A 26,124-nucleotide genomic window follows, 5' to 3' on the forward strand; every position below is an offset into this window, starting at 1 on the left:
TAGGTTAGAAAAACATTTTCCTTGTCGAGCCAACGTTTCGATCTTTAAATTCACTAATTTCGTGGTCCGCTTGACCAATTAAATCATTACAATTAATTAAGGTTTTTAGTTGAGATGAAAAAAGATAATGGCACGGGCGGGATTCGAACCCACGACCTTCGTCTAGATACGCCGCTGCTCTACCACCTGAGCTATCGTGACCTCGATCCACTCGGACATCAACTCCCCATCTCAACCCCACCTTATGAGTTTTCCCTCCTTTTTGCCATTTTTCAAATGTCGTGTAATCGGTTTGGATTCTCGACGACAATTGAAATCTAGCCGAAGATCGTGGGTTCGAATCCCGCTCGTGCCATTAACTTTTTTTCATCTCAACTAAAAACCTTAATTAATTGTTTCGATATTTATTGAGCCATCTTCAGGGCCTGGGATTATAAACATTGTTTAAATTATACAAATACATGAAGGATGTGAAAAAATGGATTTATACAATAATAGAAGTTTTAGACTCAATCAAATTATTTATACTCACTCTAAGTGTTTGTTTTCTGTGTAGATGTTTCATTATTGTGTGCCACGTTGAGAGTACCAGTGAGATATTGTTGTTTTTTGTTCATATACCTTGGATTTTGAAGGGGTGAGGAAGAAAATCGAGATAGAAAGACATTTTTATATGAGGAGTCGGCTTCTTTCAGGTGAAAGGAGCAGACGGAGCGGACAATAGGAAAAAATGGGGAATGATTCGTCCTGATTATCCTTTCAGTATTATACAGACGGGGATAATTACGGAAAGGAAAATTAAATTGTGAAAGAATTAGATTAGGTACAAATGTTTGATGTGAGGAATGTAATGATTGTTTTATATGTTAAATTATATGTTTTGTGTGATGTTATGATATTTGTATGTTATCGATATTTAATTTGATTAATGATATTAGCGTAGCTACGACTGCGTTTACATGTGTCTGTTCTGAAATTGATGCTATGTTCATCTCTGTTGATGTAAACCATTTTTAAAAAGTTACTTTTATGTTTGTTTTTTTCTGTGTATAATATTTTTGGATTGTTGAAATCGAAATCGTGTTTGTGTTCGAAATGGTGGTAGCGAGTGCTGTAGGATTTTGTTTGGGTTTTTTGCAGTCATGGATATGTTGCTTTCCTCTCTTATCCAGATGTTGTGATGTAAGACCGATGTAAGTTGCTGGACCAATTGATCAAAACAATTGATTTTGTAAATTACGTCATACTTAGGTTACTCACACTTCTCCTGACTTAGCGAAACGAGCCAGACCAGTAGAAATAACTGACTTGAAGAAATGGACCTGGCATTGTTGCTATTCAACTTCCACAGGCACACATAATAGATAAATTCTATACATTCATACACGTAACTAACTTAGATTAATATACACGAGATATAATTAATCACAAACTGAACGAATCAGCCTCACTTTAGGCACTATATCAATACACAAAAAAGAAATTTGATCATTTAATTAACAGTGAAACTAAAACTAAAAGGTCAAAACGATGGCTCATTAATGGTTTAGGAAAAGCAATATCTTGGATTACCGGAAATATGGACTACGGCGACATAGCGATAAACACCATCCAAACTAATTATTTTCATTTACAGCACAATGTTGAATATCAGATGGCCATTAACAAAATTAATGGACCAATTTAATCATGACATTCAGACTATACAAGACAATAATAGAAAAATAAAATCACTAACAAATCCTATATTAAACCAATGAGAAATAAGCAAAATTTATAATACTATATTTGTAAATCTAGTAATGTTAGACAACAAAATTAATGATGTCGAAAACTCTATAGAATTTTGAAAACTTAAAACATTACATCCTTCAATCCTTATGTATGATGATCATGCATCATTAAAAAATACGTGAAATATTACATTTATATATCCCATTCTTAATACACCCTGGCAATTAACCAAAATACATTGCTCTTTTATGAATAACGAAATTGATTATTTCAATGACGTACCGTTACAAAGCTCACCCTTGACACATATTTCCTATTATACTATCCCATAAATAAAAAGGATCATGTAACAACCATATATACATACCCACTTTTAATCCTTAAACCGAAGGATGACCTATTTACTGCTACTTGCATAGAGATAAGTAATCATAATTATTGTAAGCAACAAATCAAAAATTAATAATAATTGTATTAAACAAATTATTGCAAATGAAAACCGTTTTGATTGTAAATATGTCTACACATCATTTATTAAATATGTACCATTTATAGACTAATATTTAGCTTTTAAAGCGAAATCAATTTTAATGAAAAAAAATGATGTGAACAATACAATATTTACATCTAATACTAGTTTAATTAAATTGGACAAAAATGAAGTATTGTTTAAAAAACTGTACTGTACATGTATTTAATGAATCGAAAGTCATATTAGAGTGGCGAAAGCTAATATAGCTTTTGAATTACATAAGCTAAATTTAGAAATGCAACCATTGGAACTATTAGATGTTCCCTCGACGTTTTCAACAATTTATGTTTATGTTATAATATGTTTCTGCATTCTGTCAATATTCTCCATGTTCGTTGATTTTCGCCGTCATCGTAAAGAAGACAAACCACTTCCACGAGAGGCACAACTAAGTCATAAAGAAGACCCTCATCAAGAAGTGGCGTCTCAGCCGACACCTCCGTCTGTGTACAAGACTGCCTTTTTTCTCGTAGGAGCTTCAAACTTAGGGGCGGAGGAGTTATGGAATATGAAAATGCCCCTCAGACCAACACGTCAGCAAAGTCTGGCTGGTCCAGAGGCCCGCCCATCATCTTAATCAGAAGTTTTGGCCATAGCCTTCTCCTGTCACTCTGTCGGTTTAAACTTAAAAATTGTACAGTTTTGACAATAAAGTTTCTTCTTTTTTTTTGTAAGTTTTGTTCGAGCGACTACATAACTTCCCCTAATTACCTTACCTATGTTGAAGACGTAGTGGCTGGCGCTGCAGACATAGTTGAAGCAAAATCTCTTCACGAACAACTCAGTCAATTATTAGCTGTAGGCGGTTTTGAACTCAGAAAGTGAGTATCAAACGGTGATGATTTATTGACTGACTTGCCTCCTTCCTATTTGGAAACTTTCTTAATGTTCAATAATGAAGAAGAAGGATTTAAAATTTTAGGTTTGATGTGGTGTCCGGAACTTGATATTTTTGCCTTTTTTGTTCAATCCTTTCAAAGGTAAATTTCCAAACGTTCTATACTCTCCTAGGTGGCTGGTATCATCGATCCTCTCGGATTTCTAGCCCTTCTTACTTTGTGGACCAAATGTTATTTACAACTTTCGTGGCTGTCTCACGTCGATTGGGACGAACCCCTTCCGAATGAACTTCTTTCTCGATGGCAGCTCTTCATTAGTAAAATAGATATGATCTCCCAATTCCGTATTCCTCGACTTATGTTTCCGCCCTCACCCTCAGTCTATCGACTAGTGGGCTATTGTGGTGCGTCGGAACGTCGATACGCAGCCGTTGCATATTTAAACGCTCACTCTCCCAAAAGCGAACCTTTCGTTTCAATGTTCAGAGTCAAAAGTAAGGTAGCCAGCCCCTATCAAAATTCTTTCAATCCCACGCCTGGAACTATCTGCAGCCTAGCTTCTCGCAAAACTTGTTAGGATACTTCCAGATTTAAATGTTGTTGAACCTTCTAGATATGTTTACTCTGATTCTCGCACCGTTTTGTCTTGGCTTAGGCTTAATCCCCTCATGCTCTAAAGATATTTGTCGCCAACAGAGAAATACAAATTTTAGACATCACCTCCCCCACTGAATGGCGTCATATACCATCGTCTGAAAACCCTAACGATTGCGCTTCGCGAGGTTTGGAACTCGATGCATTTATCCATGATCCACTATGGTGGGCGGGACCGCCATTTTTTAGGCTCGATCCAACTATGGCCCTGGGGTTTTGACGATCCCCTACCTATGTCTGAATTGGATGACTTCAAAGAGAATTAGGTTTGTCTACCGCAGAAATAGAAAATCCCTTTCTGAATAAACATTTTGTAATTTCTCTTCTCTGTCGCACCTACTGCGAGTCATGGGGCTCTGTACTGCTGTTTATAGACACTTGCAAATACAGTACTAACAATGACGATCTTATCAACGGCCCTCTTTCAGTGGTCGAACTCATAGTTTGCAAGTCTGTGTCAAAATTACCCTAGTCTGGCATTTTCAAAATAAGATCTCTTTCCCTCAGAGGGAAAAAAAGTGTTCCGCCTCCCTTTTACCCCGTCATCCTATTCTGGATTCTCTGGGATGTCACAGGGTGGGGGGCGGTTAAAACATTCTCTTGTTCCCTTTCCTACCAGACATCCCCTACTACTTTCAAAAGACGCACATCTATCCACATTAATATGTGACTATTACCATAAGCTTTCTTTACAGTCTGGTTCAAGCTCTGGGGCGAATAAATTTCTAGATCATTTCCTCTCGAACTTTGATTGGCAAGAGGATTCGGCAATGCCTAATTTGTTACAAATATCGGGCCAAGACCATAGATGCCCCAATCTTCCCCCGTGCATCCCAATTCAACTGGGTCATCCCTTTCTGAACGTTGGGACCGATTTGGTAGGTCCGTTCCAGGTAAAGGCAAGCACACGCCGCAAGGCTAAGGTCTCAGGGTACCTTTGCGTATTTGTATGATGACGACTAAATGTGTGCATATAGAGTTTTTTTGTTTCTTTTCGAGGACTCCCTTCCAACGTGAATTGCGATTGCTGTCTCAACTTTCTTGTCAGCTGAAGGAAATCGATGTATTTCTCAAACACAACGCAGATAAACTCTACTCTCATGCTTCCTCCAAGGGTATTGAATGACATTTCAACCCCCCCACCAGTTTTGGTGGACATTGGGGGTCTACTATAAAAAATGTTGTTGTATTCTATTATCGGTGAATCCTCAATTACTTTCGAGGAGTACTCGCTTCGCAAAAATTTAGGCTGTCCTCAATAGTTGTCTCTTATGTTCTATTCCAGATTCTGATGATGACTTAGACTATTTATCCATCATCGGGACATTTCCTTGTTGGAAGGCCGCTCTTAGCAGTTCCCGAACGCATAGCACTGACGGATATCACCCCTCACTCAAGAAGGCATAGAGTGAAGCAATTGAGCCAAACATTCTGGCGTCGTAGGTCGCATCAGTACCCGAATTCCTTGATACAACATAATAAGTATAGAAGCGCCACAAACTCAATTCAGGTGGGCTACGTCGTTTATGCACACCTCCCCCCCCCATTGTCGTGGCCTGCTAATTTTGTGTACTAGTGTTAGTAATTTAATTTCAGTTAGTTTTCTTTATTAATGTTTTTACTTTATTTATTCACATTTTTAGTTTATGGTTGTTTTTATTTTTCTTTAATTTGAGTTTCTTCGTAGTTTTTCTTTTTTCAATCCACATTTTGTATTATTCTGCACTTTTGTTGCCCTGTTCATGTTTTCAATCACCTCCGGCAGACGGAATTTTCCATGCCTTAATTGTGCTTATTTAGTTCCTGTAATTTAATTCTGCATTATTAAATTAAAACAAACAAAGGGTCTTTATTATATTATATAAATTGGTATATTTGGTTTAGTTTGAATTTAAAATTAATAAGTTGAATTTTGGATTTGGATTTATAGGCTAAAATCCGCACATGTGCGTATGTACATACAAACGTGCCTATACTTCTCGCAGTCCACCGGCAATTCCAGCTTTTGTAACTTTCAATAAATTATCTGCAGGCCTCGAGATTCGCCGACCCCAGGTGTTGGCAGTCCGGGGGCAGTCCTCAGTCTCCGTCCAGCCGCCGAGGTTGAGCTCCAAGGGCTGCCAACAGCCTAATAATTTCAGCCCCAACAAATACAAACCCTTTCACACTCTCATTCACTTTTAAGTATGTAAATTATTTCATATTTGCATGTCATTTTCTCACTTAGGGTTGTGGAGTACTTGATATTCCTCCATCACCCTTTACACATATTATACAACAAACATAATTGAGGGTCGATTGGGAACTCAATATTCCGCCATCGGCCTCTCATATCACACATTCATTCTCTACACACACTAGGGACACAAAACTCATTACTATATAAAATAAAACAACCCTGTTTCCTCCGTGAATCGGAACAGAGGACCCTAGTTAGTTAAAATAATTTTTAAACATAACATCTTTCTTATTAATTCAATTTTGCGGTTTGTCATTTATCTTTGAAATCTTGCAAGGAAACTGTTTTTTCGTTGTCTGTCTATGATATTTTATACGATCATTATCTAATTGTCAAATGACAAATAAGAATATTAGGGAACGAATTAAAGAAAAAAGAAGGCATAAAATTAAAACTGATAATTCAAACTTCCCAATATTTGGATGTTAACCGGCTTGAAAACAAACTTTGACCACGCCCAACCAGCCCATACCGACAGCCTAGCTACGCCCACTTTGTCGACATTGGACAATTGATCAATATTTTGATATTGAATTGATTAATACTACTTTTATAATGGTTTTAGAGCGACTTAGAATTGTTTTTATGAATCGTTAAAAAAATGGTTGAAATTGGTTTAAATTGTAAGCAGTCGTTCAACGAGGCTCATTTTAATTTAATCCAGTGTGAAAAAATATACAGTTGGTAAATAAAAAGTAGATGTTGAATTTTTAAGGAATAAATGGCTTAATGACTTGTTTGTTTCTGTTTGTTCACTACTTTGCCATTTAAAGTTTAAATATTTATTCATTATCTATCGTTTTTGTTCAACTGGCGCCAAGCTGAGCACCGCTTAATCAAAAGTTTTTTGAGAGAAACTATCTGCGATAACTGCCTCACGAATTTCGTAAGAGGAAAACAGACAAAGGAGAATGCTACCATGAAATGTAATCAAATCGGAAAGCGGAAATCGGAAATTTAGAAGCAAACAATGAGTGGAATGAATCCCTTTCTCAATTCCGAGGGATGTCACTTTGTCGTTTCGACCGTGAGAAGGGCCACTTTGTTAAAGGATAGCAAGGTTAATTGCCAACTTACTGGGAAAATTGCTATGGAAAGGTAAATTCGAGTGACAGAAGGGCATTTAGGAGCTCATTTATAACAGGACAAATGTAATCCTTCCAACGCCCCCGGCAAAGGTAAACTGACAGTGATGTTGAAAAAGGCAATATTATAAATTTATAGGAAACCGGTCATGAAATTCGACATAACGAAGCAAAATGAATTTAAAAAATTTTAACTATCGAGGAAATTGCCGACATACCCGTCATTATCACCCTTTTTAAACCGAATTATCGTGCAGAGACAATCGATCCAATAAACCTCATTACAACATCCGACAGGAGGACAATTAAAATAAATTTCCGCTCTAATTGAACCAGTGACAGTGAGTAATATCCAAGAGCGTTAACGGCAAAGAAAGGATAACCGTTGACAACTAAAAGAAAAAGAACGTCCTTTGATTGCGTCCGCCCCTTTTCATTTTCTTTTTTCATTGTTCTTCTACACGACACTAGAATGAAGCATGAATTAGAAGACAGTATTTGTTCTCTGATTTCAACAACAAAGGAGATAAAGAGGAAAGATGTTACATTTTACCTCGGAAGGTCGAGGGCGGTTTTGGTATAATGTCCGCCTACCTGCTACCATTGAAAAAAAAATTGTGGGAAACTAGCGAAAACAAATATTATTTCCAATTCAGATTGTGCTCGGAATCTGTTTACTAAAATGTATGTCTAATTGTTAATTAGGGTTGATCAGAAAACAAATCAATAAATAATTTTTTCTTTGAATTTTAGGAGAAATTAACGTTATGAAATGAGAGAGCTCATTATGCCATAGGTGACGCGAGAAAAATTTATGACACTTTCACCCGAACTGTATCTCCGACCGTCACACCTTCATGTACAAAAGTTCCATAGTGCCAAGTCTCCAGAGATCTAATGAGAAGCCATCAAAAAAATTCAAGAGGGAATCAAAATAAACGAGATGGCTATAACGGTACCTCGTACAAGTTGAAGCGGCATTGCAAAGAAGAGGTATAGACCATTAGCAATGTTAAGGAGTCGGAAAATAAGAGCTGAACTTGATGATCGGACTATACAAATAGCATCTACTCAAGGATACCCCCAAATTGCCATTTCTATGGTTGATGCTAATATGTTCAATGAGCTTGACAGCATTCAGTGCCATACCATCGGTTACGTAAATTGCATGGTAACAACCATAAAGAGGTGTATTCATGGGACTCTTTTACATCAGATGCGCTAAATTTGCCTAGTAGGACGATGGGTTTAAACAGAAACCCTAAAAAACATATCTCTTACTTTTTACAAGAAAAAGAAAGCTGAACAACTGCTAAAAGCACCTACTATAAAAGATGAAACATTAACTTTCTCTAAAAACATATAAGCACTTAGGTAACACAAAACCGGAAACCGCACTCGATCTCCTACCCTTTCACATTTATATACGAAAGGTGGCTTTTGAAAGTGCCAACGGACAATTCAAGGAAATAAAACTAGATCTAAGAACAAGCCGTCACAAAATTCTGGAAAAAATTAAAGTAAATGATAACGGTACCTGACAAAATAACAGGAAAGCTCAACTATGACAGATCCTTCCAAGTGGTCTTAGATAACAGAGATCTTTGCACGAAAGGCCCCCCGAGATTAATTAAGGTAATAATATGGTATACTGATGGATTAAATGAGGGAATAGGCACGTAGTATTTAGTGCCCTTTGGCCTGGCGTTGATCTTCTAAGCTGAGGTCCATACTACGCTCTGCACAGGAGGTAATAAAGAAAAATCTGAAAGGAAGCTACAGCTTTTGAACAGTCAAGCATGTAAAGGCACTAAATTTGTATGCTTTTAGCTCCCAAACACTGGGAATGCATTAGGGGGGAAAAGAATAAAAGGAAACACTTTGACCAACTAGCCAAAAAAGGGGGCATCTCAACCATTCCACTTGAAATTGTTCTAAAGTTGGAACTAGAAAAATGGATTGAGAAAAACTGGACGAATGCATCAAATGTGAGGCAGGAAGGTACTCCCAGAAGGACCAGTTTTTAAGTTAAACTAGAGCACTCGACCCCCCTTTAAACATTTATGTATGCATCGTGGCTTTCGAGAGTGCCAACAAACTCCTGATAGGGCACCTCATAGGAGAACCTTTCCTAGGAAATAAAGCCCGATCTAAAGAGGAGCCACCATAAACCTCTAATAGTACCTGACAAAATGAAAGAAAAACACAACAATGACAGACCCTTCCAAGTGATCATAGGTAGGTAATACAGACCTTTGGAAGCAAGGTAGCCCCAATTTTCAGGAAGGGGCCATAATATGGCACACAGATGATCAAAGATAAAAAAGAGAAATACGGGTAAAAGAGACCAACTATACCCTAGCAAAGTTATTATTATTATCTATATAGGTCGCAAGGGAAGAAAGGATTTTTAAAATGCTTATTTACCCACCAAAATTTCAACAAGGAATAAAAGGTGAGTTTGAAATTAAAAAGGGCTAAATTAAAACTAAAAAATGGTCTAAATATGAAATACTTGCTCACTAGATAAATTATTTTATATTTAAAAATAATCTCGATTTAACAGAACAACCATTTGTTTTTATATCCAATTTTGTTAAACTTTTAATTTTAATTAATTGTTATGTGGTTTGCTAGATTTTATGTTTTAAAATTTTCTCAAATAAATAAAAAAAAAGATAAAAGAATCCTTTATTTTATACTTCATTTTCGATCGTTTTTAATTTCAATTTAATTAATATTCATATGGCCTTCCAAAACATTTTTAATATAAAAAATGCAAATATACTGGAATTTTTCTTTAAATGCTTATATGTAATATCATCTTCTAAGTTTTTTTAAAATAATAAAATATTGCTTTATAAGAAGGGTTAATATGAAATTAAAAAAGGTTAATTTAAATTTAAAAATGGTTAAGTTGACGGAAAAAGTTATATATTCAAACACTTATTTATTCATGTATACGTCTGAATATATTTAGGCATATTGGAATTGGATTTATTTAGGCTCAAATCATGTACATACATACATTCAAATAGGGGCCGAGTTGAGCCTATACGTTTCTCGTAGTCCATCGGCTAGCTTTTGCTATTTACAATAAACTGCCGGTAGACCAGTAGACATGAGAATTACCCATTCGAGGTGTTGGCAGTCCGGGGGCAGACCTCAGTCTTATCGGTCCAGCCATCGAGGTTGGGCTCCGGGGGGTGCTCTCAAGAGCTAGGTCGATTTAGCACACCACGCATGCAGTTTCAACCCATTCGAACTCGCGTCCATTCTTAAATGCATTCACTCCTATTTACATAACATTCGTTCAATTAGGTTGATGAAGTATTCAATATTTCTCCATCAACTTTTGCACGTATTATGTAACTAATCTAATTGGGGGTGTTGGACCTTTGAAGGCGTAACAGGTGAAGTGGTTCTACCTTGCCTATGACGGTGGGTTAAAGTGGTTTTATAGATAGCTTCCTCTAATGTTTTCATTTTGAGGTCACGGTGGAGGTCTCCATTTCTGATGTTGCAGAGTGCATTGGCCATGCTTCTCATTGCTCTATTCTGAACTCTTTGTATGACTTGGCAGTTGGTCTTACTGGCACATCACCAGAGCTGGGGTGAGTACACGTAGACTTGAGGACTTGTTTATAAAGTAAAGACTTGCTTTCAATAGGCAAAAGAAAGTTTCTGCCCATTAACCAGTACATTTTCCGGAATTTGACGGCTAGCTGTCCACTCTGTTTTTACTCGTTTTCTATCGCAAGCGTGCATTTAATGTCATACCAAAACTCGTTGATTTACGGAATTTCAAGACAGTCAAATTAAGCTGGTATGTATCGATTTTTCTTTATTTGGCTTTATTCTTCATTTTGTCGTCCATTTATACGAAAAATGGAATTGTTTTATTTATGAGTCGATTGCTAGTAGCATCAGCGGACGTTGCCGTGACATTTCCTCGTTTTCTTATATATCGCTAGTGAGAACAGATATAGGACAAAGCCTAATACACTGCTTTGTGGCACTCCAACATGGATCGTTTTGGGATCCAAATAAACCTTTCCTTGCTTAATTCTGTAAGATACTAGTGACAGTACTAATGGCACTGTTGTTATCCCTGATACATATGATACATAAACTGATATCCACAAACAGTGCCTACGATATTGAGCGTTTTTCTCTTTCTTTATATAAATTCCTTACAATTGTATGTAATTCTCAGTATTCTAATTAATAAAGATAATTAAAAATTAATAAGTGATTCTTGTTATACAACTGCAAAGGCTTAACAACCAACTACCGTTATTATAATAATCCGTTCCGCGGGCGTTATTATCATATATGTGTTATATCAGATAATAAATATAATGTATATGTACAATACGTCAGCGTAAATTTTAATTGATTTTTTTTTTTCAGCCACGGGACCAGGTGTGCTGGGGAAGTAGCCGCAGCGAGAGACAACGGGATCTGCGGAGTAGGTGTGGCTTACGATTCGAAAATCGCAGGTACCATTTATCATTATTTTATATATATACATATATATATTACGCAGGGTGGGTGACCAAGACCCAAGGGGTTAAATGCCTGGGTAGACTCGTACCCTATATTATTATATATAAGACAATGAAAAACAAAACACTAAGAAACAACTTTTCCTCCCCTGTTTTATTGATAAAAGAAACTTGCATACTATTTTAAAGAATAGTGTGGTTTTGTAAAGAGTTTTATATTTAAATGGTAATAATATAAAAAAACGTAATAATAGGAGGAAGACTACTTTCAATGACCATAATCATGCTCAAACTACCATAAAGGCTTTAGAAAATGTAAGTGCAACGGAGATTAAAAAGCGATAGCCATCTACGCGGACAGGCAGGCGGCAGTGAGGGAAATTATGCAGCCCCGCGACGAGTCCAGGATTCACTGCAAGGAAGCGGAGATGGTTTCTGTACCCCAGCAGATCACAGACTAACTACTCACTGGTGCGAGTGCAACGACGCCCACTGATGACCTGGAAGTCCCTTTGAAACAACTACCACGACACTTCTTTATCAATGGAGAGGCCGGAGCAATACATAGGCTTACGCAGGGATAGGCTCCAATAGCCTTCCCGCATAACAAAGAGCAACTAAAACAATGGGGGCAGCTTTAGGCAGACAGGGTTCTGAGGATGCCTGTTGATGCTATGACTCCTAAATTCGGATTTGATAAGAAATTTCCTATTAAAATGCCTAGTAGAGCAGACTTGGAGAAAGAGATCCCATTTAATACCAACTATACAGGGGGCTCCAAAACCGAGTATCTGTCAGGAGCTGGTATTTTTCAAAATAAATCAAGCCTTGGATATGCCACTGTCTTTTAAGCGAAGACTGTGGCTATTGAACACTGTGCTAAGTAGATTAAAAGGCTAGATATCGTTAATAGAAGAAAAGCCACTTACTCCGACAGACAAGCAGCATTGAGGGCAATTCTAGCATCTGTAGTAAAGTCTAGAGTTATTTGGGATTGCATTACGGCCCTATTAAACATTGGGGAAAACAGCAAAATCACCCTTGCTGGGTACCAGGGGACGAAGAGGCCGATAAGTTTGCCTCGGAAAGTTCGATGAGGATACCTATTGGCCCTGGAGCCTTTTGTGACTGTTATTTGAAACTGCCAAACAAATTAAGCAATCAGACAATGGTTTAAAAACAAGTCCTCCGCACATGGGAATAGAATAAATATGGCGACGAAAGGATGCGAAAATTCATTAAACTACCATCGCAAAAACTAACGGTAGAACTATTAACTCTAGGACGTGTTAGGACTAGAACTATAGTTAGACTGCTAACTGAACACTGCAGACTCCGGAAGCATATTTATTTACTTACAACTTCAACAGATTATAATCCAAAAGGAGGTAGTCCTTATGGGAAATGTATTCCAGGCCACAACCTGGAATGTTCATTAAAGGTCCATTAAACTAACGGCAGAATTACTGAATCTCAGACGTGTTAGGACTGGAACCATCGTAGGACTGCTGCTTAGACATTGTAGAATGTATTGCAGAATCAAGCATGTTTAGATATCGCAAGAAGAGACAGCGGAACATGTCCTCTGTTAATGCGAAGGCGTGCTGTTTTCCGTCGAAAGCTTCAATGTGAAATTATTAACAGTCAATACTTGAATTTTTTTTCAGAGCACGCTTCACCCTTCACATGGGATCAACCACTTTAACAAAAGTGGTTACATCAACATACTTTTTGTCGTATATGTTTTATGAAATTATTCAGAATCGTGAGATGCGGTCTGGTGTGATGTAGGTTTCAGAAAAACATTTTCTTTATCGTGCCAACGTTTCGATCTTTATTGAGATCATTTTCAGGGCTCAAAGTGAATCATCATCTACCTACATCACACCAGACCGCATCTCACGATTTCTGAATAATTATCGATTAACGGTCACTAATCACCACACGTTTTATGAAATATTACACAAAGTGATAGAAGAATTCTCCCTGAACTATTCTCGTTATGACTTCATTCTTTTTATCTTTTATGATTGGAACCTTTGGATTAAAACGAACGGGAAACAATTACTCTTTCGTTCTATCCTTTGAAAAACATCCCTAATTTTTACTCTCGCTTGGAATGGCAAAGAACTCGCCATCCTACAGATCCTGACCTGAGTAGATCTATTGTGCTCCTCTAATTTTATTAATCACTGGCTAAGGTTGTTAATCAACCTCCACAGACTTGCCTGCTGTTCCTTAGTGTAGGAGCTTGCTCTCTATTTTCCTTTTCTGGCTGCAATAGTCTACACCTACATATACACTCAAAGGTGTTCTACACAAACATATTAGGTGTTCTGAGGTCTCCTCTTCTTCCTGGCAATATCTACACGGTGTTCCTTCTGTCAGTATTTATATCAGGTGCATACGCCTTTTTAGGCGGCAGTGCCTTGTCAATAGTCCAGCCAGAACCCAGGTACTGTTGCGGTTACCTTCCAGTATTCCGTTGTAAGTTTTGCGGATGTATTGTTCTACCAGGTCTTGGACTGGCAAGATGCTAGGCCACCCTTCGGGTTCGGGGTCTAGATAATTCATATTGGTCCCTATTTTGGCCAGCATGTCAACTTTCTCATTGCCTCTATTTCCCGAATGCCCGAGGACCCATTCCAGGTTCAGCTTCCATACAATTCCTTACTTTTATTTACCTTTACCTCGCATATGGCTAAGATATGCTAAGATCTTAAGCATCGCCTGACTGTCATAGAAATGGTTATCTCTTCCTGAAATGTGTTCCCATCCTTTTCGTTTATATGGCACAACATAACCTGAATTTACAAAAAATTTAAAGAAAGAAATGGTTGATATGAGTCCAATTAGTTCCAAATGATTTTCTTACGTCTGAATCGAAATCGACCACAAGCATAATACAAGCAATCATAAATAACGCACATCAGTCTACTTTCTCACAATATACCATATTATCGTGCTATTTGGTAATAAATTTTCTCCAGATCGTTGTAAACAAAGCGATTCCGTACTTAAGTGGCTTTTCCATGCCGAGCAAAGCTGGCTCGTAAACAACTATTGGAGGAAGTAGCACGAGAAAAATAAACAAGAGAAATAGCTCAGCCCAAAAAAAAAAAAAAAAAAACCTTCAAATCGTCAATGCTTGATGCTATGAGTATAGTTTTTTATTGTTTGAACGAAAGGTTTGATTGAAACACTATGAAACCGATAAATGCTCATTTTGAATCTAATTTATTGCAGTCATTAATCTATGTGCCTTTTACAAAACCGCCAGTTATTACTACTGCGATTTTTCTTTCTCTGCATATTAAAATTGAAAGTATCGTCGGTTTTAGTGGCCGCAAGATCATGAAAAGGGAGAGCTGTTTGTTATATTTGAAACGAATTTTCTGATTCCCGGATTATTGATGCATTTGTTTTATGTTTTTTGGTGATTTTGCCAGTTTCCATTAAAACAAAAAACTCAAGTATTTTAACTATATCATGATATAGCTACATTCGTGCACAAAATGGCTAATCCTGTTACGTTTTGTAAAATCGATTTTTCTACGTCGTAATTTTTACTCATATATTATATTCGAGATTAATTCGAGAACTAAACTGTTCTTTGTTGAATTCGAAATCACTAAAACCCACAATGTCCCCAAAAGTCTCTGCCAACAACTTATCAACTTATTTCGTCCTGACACTTGTAACAATTTCTTCCCTATAATTCTTCTCCTCCATTTCCCATACTCAAGCCCCCGCCATCTTCTAAAGGCTTTACTTACTTTAGCAAGCAAACGTAACATCTCAGGTCCTAAAGCATATATGCTCAATTAAATCACACGCTGTAGACAGGGATGGAGATGGTATACAACTCCCATTCTTAATACAAACTCTCACGCTATTCTAACTTTCTTAGTTCATATTTTTAATACCTGTCTTACACACTATGAAAACGTAAAGCTTGGATCATCGTCCATTTTTTTCTCTCTCTGGTGTATCACTAAAAAACTATCCCGTAGTCTTCATCTGATGGGGGTGCGATAACCACAGCTGTGTTTCTGGACCTACAGATGAAGTCCCTATTACCTATAACAAAAGAAAGTGCGTCACACAGGGTGGTCACACCAATTGGTGACACCTTTTAAATATATTTGGGAAGGTTTAGCAGGTTTATTTTCTGCTCCCACTGTTGTTTCCGTTTCGTTTTTCGTCGTCTCCTTGTGTAGTTAATACTGCGAAACGGTTTGGTGAAGTGAAGTTGATAGGGGTCTGTACAACGATTGGAGTTCGATGTCTGGTCGGTTCCTGGGATGTTGTGGGAACCTGGCTACTCATCTTTACTATGTCGGGTAGTTTGTGGTCATGTCATTTTGTATATGGACTTCTTGTCGTTTTCCATATCTGGCGTATTTATTAGCCTCTTACTTTTGGGAGACACACCTCCACTTGACAAAGGTCTCTTAGTGTTGGAAATGCTTTTCCGTTTACTGTTACAAGTATCTCCCATGAGGGTACTTCAATATTACCGTCAATAAAATCTAACAGTCTTTCGTTTTATTTTTCGGTCAATAAATAAAATCATTTAATTTAATTTAAAAAATAAAAGTAGTAAAAAAACTGATTAAATCAACTCACACTGTGCGCATGCTCACTGAGCTTAGCTGCTATCTGTTTACTTATCACTTGCACACTAGGCGTTTACACTGAGCTGTCGACACATGGGTCCGCCTATTCCCTCGTGTGCTGAAAAAACCAGTTGTTGATTTAAATAGGAGTGTGCTCATTGACCTGACAAGACGAGGGAACACGGGGACTGACGGGCTGACCCCAACGCTTCCTGATGCGTTTGGTACCAATCAAACTTTCCAGATATCCTCAGTGAGTGTGAAGGCGTGTTGCAAGAAAAACGGCACGAAAATTGAATAACCGCTGATTGAGTATGTCCGGAGCAACCCTGTTTTGTATGATCCGTTTTCGAAGGAGTACAGAAACCAAACAGTGAGGGGATTTAATGATGAAATTCGCCATGCTCCCTCCTGTTCTCATTAATTGGCTGGATCCATATTCGAGTAAATTCAATCGCTGTAATCAGGCATACAGACACGGCGATTTCTCCTTCTTAATCAAGCCCGTATAAAAGCAAGTTCTGGTAGCTCTGCATCACTCCTCTGTGCTAAAGAGAACAAAACATCAACTGACGGACTACGCTCATCAGTGTAGTGTGTGCAATGTACACTCATAGTGTCAGCTGACGAGAGACCATACTGCCTGACGTGTGTCCTCGTGGTCCCTCGTCACGTCAGCTGAATGTAAACAACGTAAAGCTTAACCTTAAGCACCAATTATTCACCAGAATTAAGGCAATAACTCACAAAACAATCCTTGTGTTAGATTGTATTCCGAAAATTATTTTTTAGGAGAAAATTTTAGCCGTCCGATCACTAACGATTCTCACAGTGGACTCTGTTGTTTTTAAGCAATTTAATTTGATTTTTGATTATTTTTATAGGCCTTTAAAAGCGATTTGACAGCAAGTCACTTGTGTTTTTGGAAGGGATGTTTTATTGTGTTTTTAAACGGAATAATTATTGTAATATTTTGTAGGAGTAAAATGATGATTGTGGGAACCCATACGAATGGATAGGAGTTCTGTATACACTAACAGACTGTTAAACCTTTTACATTCTTCTTCAATCGAGAATTGGTCTTGTGGTTTATACCAGAGACATTGCTACTTAATACATTTTGTTATATTGAGTCTGAACTTAGCCCAGTTAGCCCTGCCGAAGTCAAGCGTCATAGCTATATAACTAGAAACAGGAATAATTTAAAGAAGGCAGGGTTATGGTTGCTAGATAAGATACTGTGGCTGGTTGGGGTAGAGAAGTGACCGATATTTTAAGGATGGACGTGAACACTGCTGTTACGGGTGGAAGGATGGAATAGGGTAGGCAAAAGTGGAGTGTTGAGGATAATATTGCTGGCAATTGACAATTCCAGCACGCGTTCCCCAGCGGAGTTATTGGACAGACAATTCCATGCAACATGTCTGGCATTGAAATCACCCATCAAGATGACTTTGTTATGCAATGCGAGCAATTCCAGCATAACTGAGGTATGCCATCTTCTATTCGGAGGTCTGTAGCATGACCGCCACGTTAGAGCTGAGGCTAGGGAGTGCTATAATGCATGCTGAATGGCGCTATTGACGGCAACTGCCACACCTCCACCTTCGAGTCCCGGTTTTGTTTGTACATTTTATAACCAGGAATTTCAATTGCTAGTTAACTAATGAGTCCATCAATTTTATCTTTAATAGAGTTTGCATTCCATTGAAATACACCTCGATGGGGTGGAATCATTAAAAAAGAACGGATTGCTTCTTTGATTACGGCCAGTTTTGAGATAGCATCTGAGGCAATGTTTAATTTCAGTAGCGTGGTTTTACTTTTTGATATTATGTTTTTAATAAAAAAGGAACTTTTAAAAAGCTTGAAAATGGATGATATTGCGAATCTTCATCAGTTGGTCAATATTCTTCGCTGTTAGAAACATTCACAGAGTCTCGGGAAGCATTGTGAGTATATAAGGCGGAAAATACCTTCTATCCACCATTTTAGGCACAGGCGATAAAGTTTGGTGACGGTATATTTTCTTTGCTGCAGCTGGGATTAGAATGGGAAATTCAATGTCGGATGCCTTATGACCTCCTCCGTAGTTCGCACATGTTAATTGGGCCTGTGCCTCTTTATTAGGATAGTCCTTGGTTTCGTGATTGTTAGCACATGTCTCACGCTTTGGATTGCGATGGCAGTGTACAGCTAAGTGCCATAGGCTTTGCCAACGATAGCACCTGATTACTAGGTCTCTTGTATTTTTGCCCGGAGACACTATAATAGGCAACAGCTCTGATGGTTAGTGTTTCTTTGTAACATTCCTTTTGCGAATGTTACCCCGAAAACAGGCATCTTTCTGCGGATTTATTGTCTTTTCCGGTGAACTGCTCCACTTTGTCGGTTAAAAAGCCCTGTCTAGAAAGATCTTTCTTGATCTCTTCAGGGGTAAAGCTGAAGGCAAGTGTACAATCATTTTCGTTCAATTTAGGTGTATAAGTACGGAATTCAATACATGCTTAAACTAATATATTCTTTGAAAAATGAGAAAAAGGGAGGTTTTGCGTGATCACAAGCACCCTGTCTGTTTTAAGGTTAAACGCTATTTTTACTGTGCGTTTGGATGTAATTAACCTCACAGATTTAGTGTGATTTTTGAACTAAGAGTAAATTGCTATCAAGGTACAATAAGCCAGAAGGCTGCAGTGCCTGGGGAATACAAGCCCCGCTTCCCGGCATCCCTTCCAAATTGCTATCGATGGCATGTCCATTTTTTCTTGGTAGCATTTCTATCAGAGAGAGGGTTAGGTTAATCCCAGCAGGTGGGGAAATTAGTTGTGTCGTTCGTTTCCTCTGACAATATCTGAAATTTATTGTGGGTTTTAATTCCATTCCTCGAGATCCCGGAGATAGTTTCAAATTTTCTTCTCTGCGCTCGCGCCTGTGTGTGTGAATGAAGGATGTGTGATTTCTGTGTGTGAAATGTGAGTGAAAAAGTCGCCATGGTCTTTATTGTACGCTCAGCTGCTGAACGACCACTGCTGGTACTTGGACTCCGTCCAAGCTGTAGTTAGTAATAAATGGGGAACATTCCCATCATAGATATCGCCTTCACCGCTGTTATCGACACACAACTTATGCAATCTTTGAACCTCTGTATTGTTTCCAATTAGGCAATTTTTCTTCGGAAGAAAATGATTGTCACCGTAATCAGCACGCAGATTTATTTATCTAGAACACTGTGTAATGTAAAACTGAATATACATTGGGTAGGTAATGTTAAGTTCTAATGCAATTCGAAATCACTAGATCAAAGTCTTTTTCGGAATCAGAAACTAATTATACCAAGAGCGAAAATCGCAATAGGCAGTTGTAAACAACTTTGCAAGAAAAGCAGGGGGTTAAATCCAAAGACAGCAGTTATTATAACCAAGCTAACCTACGGATCGGTGGTTTGATGGACGAATTTATAGCAGGATACAGTCAGAATCCTCAGCACTGTTAAGAGACTAGCTTGGTATCTGGGCATTACTGGTGCTATGAGAACGGCCGAGGCCGTCCTCGTGACTCTTCCGCCACTTCATCTTCATCCTGGGAGAGCCTAAAGCCACAATTCACAGGCTAATGCTGGGAGAGGATCCAATAGTCGAATCGCATAAAAAGAAGCAATTAAAGCTTCCTTGGGACTTCAGGCAGACAACGTTGTAGGGATGCCAGTTGAAGCAATATGCGATTGTCTTCTAGGTCGAGGCTATAGAACACTGTACAAATGAAATCAAACGTATTATAAACAAAACCAGCATTCTACCTAATCAGTAATAAAGTTCAGAGCCGTTTGGGTTACCAAATTGTTTGGGTACTATGGTGTGTTTAGCAGAGAGGCAACGGGGAATCAGGAAAGTTCAATAAAGACAGCTACCGGCCCTGAACGTTCCGAATCCAAAATGCTGTCTCGCATAGAAAAGAGCCATTAAAGTTTCTGGAGGAACTTCAGGCAATTAGGGTTTTGGAGATGCCTGCTAACGCCTTAATCCTAAAATTCAGATATGATAAGACATTTCAAATTAAACGCCCGATACAGCAGACTGAAGAAAGGGATACTAGTAATGCCGACTATATCTGGTATACCTATGGTTCTAAGATGGTCTCTGTGGAATTTATCCTAGGACTAGCCATATAATCCTTGCCCAATATGCCACTGTTTTCAAGCAAAGTCAGAGACTATTAAGCACTGCGCCAAGGAGATCAAAAGGCTGGGTAGTACTAAGAATGGAATGGGCATCTACTCATACAGCCAGGAGGCATTAAATGTAACTACCTCATCTAGTAGTAAAGAAATTCATAAAACTATAAAACACGAAGTAGCAAAAAATAAAGACGAATCCTTCCTACTTTCTCCCCTTTACTTCGGAGGAAGTACGAGAAGGAATGTTCTCTTCAAACCAACGAAGTACCTGGAATCGATGGATTTATTAGAGTTGCAATAATTCAAGTCAAATAATGTCAACAAGATCAATATCTGTAGTTTACATGGAATTCCTTACGAAGGCTATGCTTCCTGAAAATAGGAAAACATGCAAATATTAAACTATTGATAAAAAACTAAGAAAAAAGAATTACAACGACTCGTCCAAATATCGCGCAATAAGCATGCTGCCTATCGTGGGAAAAGTATTAGAAGAACAATGTAATTCCACAACATGATTACCAAGCATCATCTATCGTGAAATTAACACGGATTTTTTCCACAAAAAGGGACCATGGAGGCTTATGGGATGTTAAAGAGTCTCATCGGTAGTAAAGTCCAAAGCCATGATCCGACTACAAAAATATCATTGTTTGGGTTGGGTAATATGTCATACATAGCAGAGGGGCAACGACGAGGCAGGAAAGTTCGATGAACTATCGGCCCTGAGCCTTCTGCGGTGAAAAGTTCATTAAAGTACCATAGTAGAAACTAACGGCAGAACTACTAAACCTAGGACTTAAGGACAAGAAGGATAGTAGGACTGCTAAGTGGGCACTGCAAATTCTGGAAGTAAATTGTATAGACTCGGAGCAGCATAAAAGAGACAGAGCAGACATTGCTTGGAAGAAGAAGAAACAGCGAAAACTCTTTATCAAACCCTTCTACCAAAAAATAAATATAATATACTACTATGTAATGTATGTACTGTAATATTTAAATGTTTTTTAAAAGGGATTTTCTAAACTATAATCCGGGGCCTGGACCCCAAAAGGACATATAACGTAGTTGCATCTGGTTGCAGTAACTAACATCTTAACTTTGAACTAGTAGTGAACAAAGCAGTTCCCACAATAAAGAAAAAACTGCAAACTGCAACATTTTAGCCCCTACACTATACCCAAATATCACTGATTAAGGTAAAATCTCAAATATTACAGGTTCCAAAGAGCATATTTAGCTTTTATAATGTGTTTTTAATAAATAATATAATTCAAGAAAAGGGTAGGCGGCTGAGGTCAAAATGTCGATCCAATAGAAAAATTTCCCTTGAATTCTAGTATCGATGTCTCTTTCTTGCCGTAACGCTTGTTTCTTTTCTGCAGGCATCAGAATGTTGGACCAGCCGTACATGACCGACTTGATAGAGGCGAATTCCATGGGGCATGAGCCAAACATGATCGACATTTACTCCGCATCTTGGGGTCCTACAGATGATGGAAAAACTGTCGACGGGCCGAGAAATGCTACGATGAGAGCCATAGTGAAAGGTGTCAATGAGGTAAGTAGATAATTTTTGTAATAGCACAGAAGTTCACATGTAATTGTGCTGAGATATCATGGGTCTAAATTGTGTAGAGGATAAGACCTAAGATACTAAGTACTTTGGGGGACACCAGCGTTAACTTGGAGGATGGGAGAGCCCTCGAAATGTGAAAATGTATGTTGGAAGGTTAGGATTTGAGGAGAAGATAGTAGGTATTGGGGAAGGACGAACGTACGTTTAAATTGTATTCCATTGTGATATACTTTATCCAATGCTTGCACGACGTCTAAGTATATTCCATCGTTCCTTGATCTCAAGTGTTAAGGTTAAGAGGAGTCGTCCAATTGAGACATCTCCATTATATTTTCATATTATATAGAACTCTTCGTTAAGCTTAAGATTTTTCATCAAATCCCAAAGTTTTTCAGTCCTGTGAATTTCTTCAGGCTTTGGATTTTGCAAGGAGTAGGAATATAAGATTGCATAGACATACCCACTGACTGAAGATATGTTCCCCAGTTCCGAATCTATACAATAAACCAATGGAGTCGGCAGTTTCCAATCAAAATTAAGCATAGGGACGAGGCGATGACGTCTACAACACGGTGCTGTTATACCGACCTTTTCTGGGATTATGTGCTGAATTCTAGACCAGGATAATGACGTTTAAGGAGGAGTTCCTTACGAATGTTGCCAGGAACGAATAATAAACAGACGGGAAAATAGGATGTAGGTAAAATAAAGGGTTTTGTTTGGTGTAGAAATTGTTAGGTAGAATAGAGCTTTTAGGGGAATGAATTTAGGTAAATTCGATATTATGAAGTCGAATCCGGGAGATTTTCTGAAAGATATATCCTATATTATATTATCCTTCAGTAGTCAGAAAAGACCTGATGGATAGTAAAAAGTATTCTAATTCGGTCGTCTTAAAAATAGTCATCCTTTTCGATATAGGGTCTTCTAGTAAGAGTTAGGACAGCAGTTGTCTCGTTCCACTGTGATTTGCATTAATACCTTGACCATAAGTGTCCATATTGCAAATAGATGTTCATATTTACAATATGATGGGTAGTTCTGATTACGGTAGTTCTGATTACGGGGGAAATATTCCTCGAAATCTTGACAAAAGTGTTGTGGCTTTTTTTTTTGGGGGGGGGTTATGATTTCATTTTACTCACGCCTTAGTGATAAGAATATCCCCGCCAAGCACGGCAGGAGGACCAAAGCCTGAAGGCAGGTACCCAACCCTGACGGCCCCCAGCCTACAGGGATGGAAGGGAGAGAAACTCCTTTTCTTTCTAGATCATTTTTCCCGACAGTCTCCTCAGTTGGAGGACCTGGATAAAAATCATTTACATCCCGATATCATGGAACAACCGTCCACGTCCTCAAGATAGCTGGGGCTAATACGCCCTCTCCCCTCCCCCCAATCGCACCTGCCAAACCCAGTCACCGCAGCCCCGACACAAAGCCAACCCGGCAAACCTCACACTGCAGATTCAGTTCACACATCATTGTGGCAATCTTTTATAAATCGATAAAGAAGATAGCAGATGTCACCCCTACACATCGGAACCAGGGATTCCAAACTAAAAGGACTTTCTACTCCGTTCGAAGTCTGAATCCGATCAAAAAGAGCTTGTCTTTCTCCTTCGTATTCCGAACATTCGATTACAATATGACTCAGATCCTCTATGCAATCATAAATCGCGCGATTCGGAGTATCTCTTAACCCTATTCTATATTTATGTGCACCCCACAAACCGTGATTTGTTCTCATTCACGTAATTATTGAATAAACCTGCCGGGAAGCGCTGTAACCTTGAAACCACGGTCTGTTAGTACCAGAGCTATCTCTTATTAAGAGTCCGTTTGCTATCACTTTTCGTGATTATGTAAACGCTAAGTTTTCCGTTAACTACCGTATTCTTTGCTTCTAGTATCAACCAACTCGTTCTCGCGAATGCGAGCGTGCCCTCTAGCCCAACACAAAGTGACATCTTTACCGGTGAAGTCTATCTTGACAAACGTTTTGCTATAACTTTGTCATTTTTTGGCCAATTTAAAATCCGATTCACCAATGTTTTCAGCACAAAAAAAACTTTAAAATGTTGTGTCGTGGGGATTAGAACCCCTTGTTCCTGAAATATTTGGACCATTCAACCTCATTCATTTTTTTAAGTTCTGGCATAAATTGTGCCAATTTATAGCTACATTCTGTGATAGTTCCCCCTTCGCGTAAAGGCAAATGTCATCAGTGTACTGAACTGTTAGAATATGATCAGGGATTATACCCATTAGATCGGCAACATATACAGCGTACAACATAGAGCTTAGACTTCCTCCCTGTGGAATTCCTTTGTATGTCCCATATGGACCTCTGTTTGTATATCTAAATTTTACGGTCCGCTATTACAGCAATTATGTTTTGTACAAAAACGTTAGGAAGACCAGCAATTTTGTCCCTACTATGTATAAATCCAGATTGTTTTAGGCACCGCTTATGTCCAGGAGGAATCCAAATACGCACTGATTTATGAAAAAACTGGTGTATATATCACCAATCAGGGACAGCTGACATTGTTCCTTCTAAACGCGAATTGTGTCTCAGGCTGTTTGAGGTTTGATTCCAACCAACATTCGAATGGCGTTTTTATTATCCGTTCATAGGATTTAAGCGTGCAAAACAACAAAGAAATGGGACGGTACGATTTATGATCAACTGATGGTTTACCCTGTTTTTTAATCAGAATAAGAGCAGTGTCCTTCCAGCTATCTGGTATAATTGTTTAAAATCAACATGTTAAATGTTCGTAACATAGTTTCTTAGCGGAATACTACTGAAAATCGTGCTATATGTATATGGTCTAGTTCTGGAGAAGAGTCATTCGCTCTTTTTAAGGTTCCTTGTAACCCCGTCATCGTAAAGGGGCCTGTTAGAATTAGCTAGTTCTAAGGGGGAGGGAACAAATTTTTCCATTTACCACAGACCAGAGGAGCTTGGTGACAGCATTTTCCAGTCTTTAGGCCTTCTGCATACTCCATATAGCTTTTATTGGAGTAGTTCTATTTAGGGAGGAGCAGTAGTTTTTCCACGAACTTGATTTTACCGTCCAAATTATTCTTTTAGATTCCTTCTTATTCCTACTAAATTCCTTTTGGAGAGCCTTAAATGCTTCATAGTTCTCAAATGAACGAATAACCCTATAGCCAAAGTACGTTTTTTAATAATTAACTCACACTCAGAGTTCCAACACATCTTCTTCAGAGATCTACTTTGTGGGTACCCTGGTTTTTTTTATGGGAATAATTTTCTTAGTAATGTCCGATATAACCTCGACAACCATTCATTACTTATTCAATTATCATCAAGATTTGGGCAATCTTTCTCACAAAGCCTTGTAGTTTCTTTATTTTGCCTATTCTGTTTTCCATTTACGAAAACGCACGTTAGGAGGGCCTGAAGTACAAGATGGCAAAAGAGACAATGGGGGGATGGTCCGAGCCCAAGGATCATGGAGTACTTCGCTTGTTTTGACTAGAGACATGTCATATGATACAAACGTAATGTCAACTGCAGAATTTCTAAGAAGGGTCATTGGCGTCATTACCCTAGTATAAGATCTGTCGTTGGCGATAATAACATTATTCTCTTCAATCGCTTGTAGTAGGTACTCCCCTGTTCACTTTCTTATCATTCCAGTTCAGGAATTTAAGCATGGAAAAGCAATACTACATGCATGGAAGAATTGGTTCCATTCCAGTCGAGATACGTTTTCTGATGGGGGGGGGATAAAGCCACAAACAATTGTTTGTGGGGCCGAGCTGCCTTTGCCGATTTGGATACCAACCATAAAATTATTAAGTTAAGTATGGCTGATTTTGAAATTTAGGGAATGAAAGTGATTTCTCACTAAAACTCCTACGCATGTTTACCCGCCGTTTCTCTTTCGTTCCTATGAAAATAGAAACTCCTGAATTGAACGAGACAGAAGGACTTAACCAAGTTTCAGATAAAAGAACCAAATTAATCCTTCTCTTGTCTATTAAGGCGTCAAGATTTTTTTTTTTTTGCATGATTGATCAAGAGTTCCATTGTACGACCTATAGATTTACATTCTTAGCCTTGCTCACTGAAAACACAAATATCCTTCAAAATAATTTTGATCAGCTGTAAACGAAGAAGGATTCATA

At 38.3% G+C, this 26,124-nt stretch overlaps 1 protein-coding gene across 1 annotated transcript in view; it reads left to right on the forward strand.

The window, feature by feature from the left end:
- Nucleotides 1–26,124, forward strand: part of LOC112126413 (neuroendocrine convertase 2) — a gene marked incomplete at its 5' end in the record, with an annotated part of 56,976 nt that overhangs the window by 5,719 nt on the left and 25,133 nt on the right. The window contains 2 exons of the mRNA XM_024225440.1: nt 11,497–11,585; nt 21,770–21,945. Coding sequence (XP_024081208.1) covers nt 11,497–11,585; nt 21,770–21,945 — 265 coding nt within the window. The remainder of the gene's footprint in view (nt 1–11,496; nt 11,586–21,769; nt 21,946–26,124) is intronic.

This window comes from Cimex lectularius, unplaced genomic scaffold (assembly GCF_000648675.2).
Source record: "Cimex lectularius strain Harlan isolate CLEC.00 unplaced genomic scaffold, Clec_2.1 scaffold29, whole genome shotgun sequence".
Taxonomy (NCBI): Eukaryota; Metazoa; Arthropoda; class Insecta; order Hemiptera; family Cimicidae; genus Cimex; species Cimex lectularius.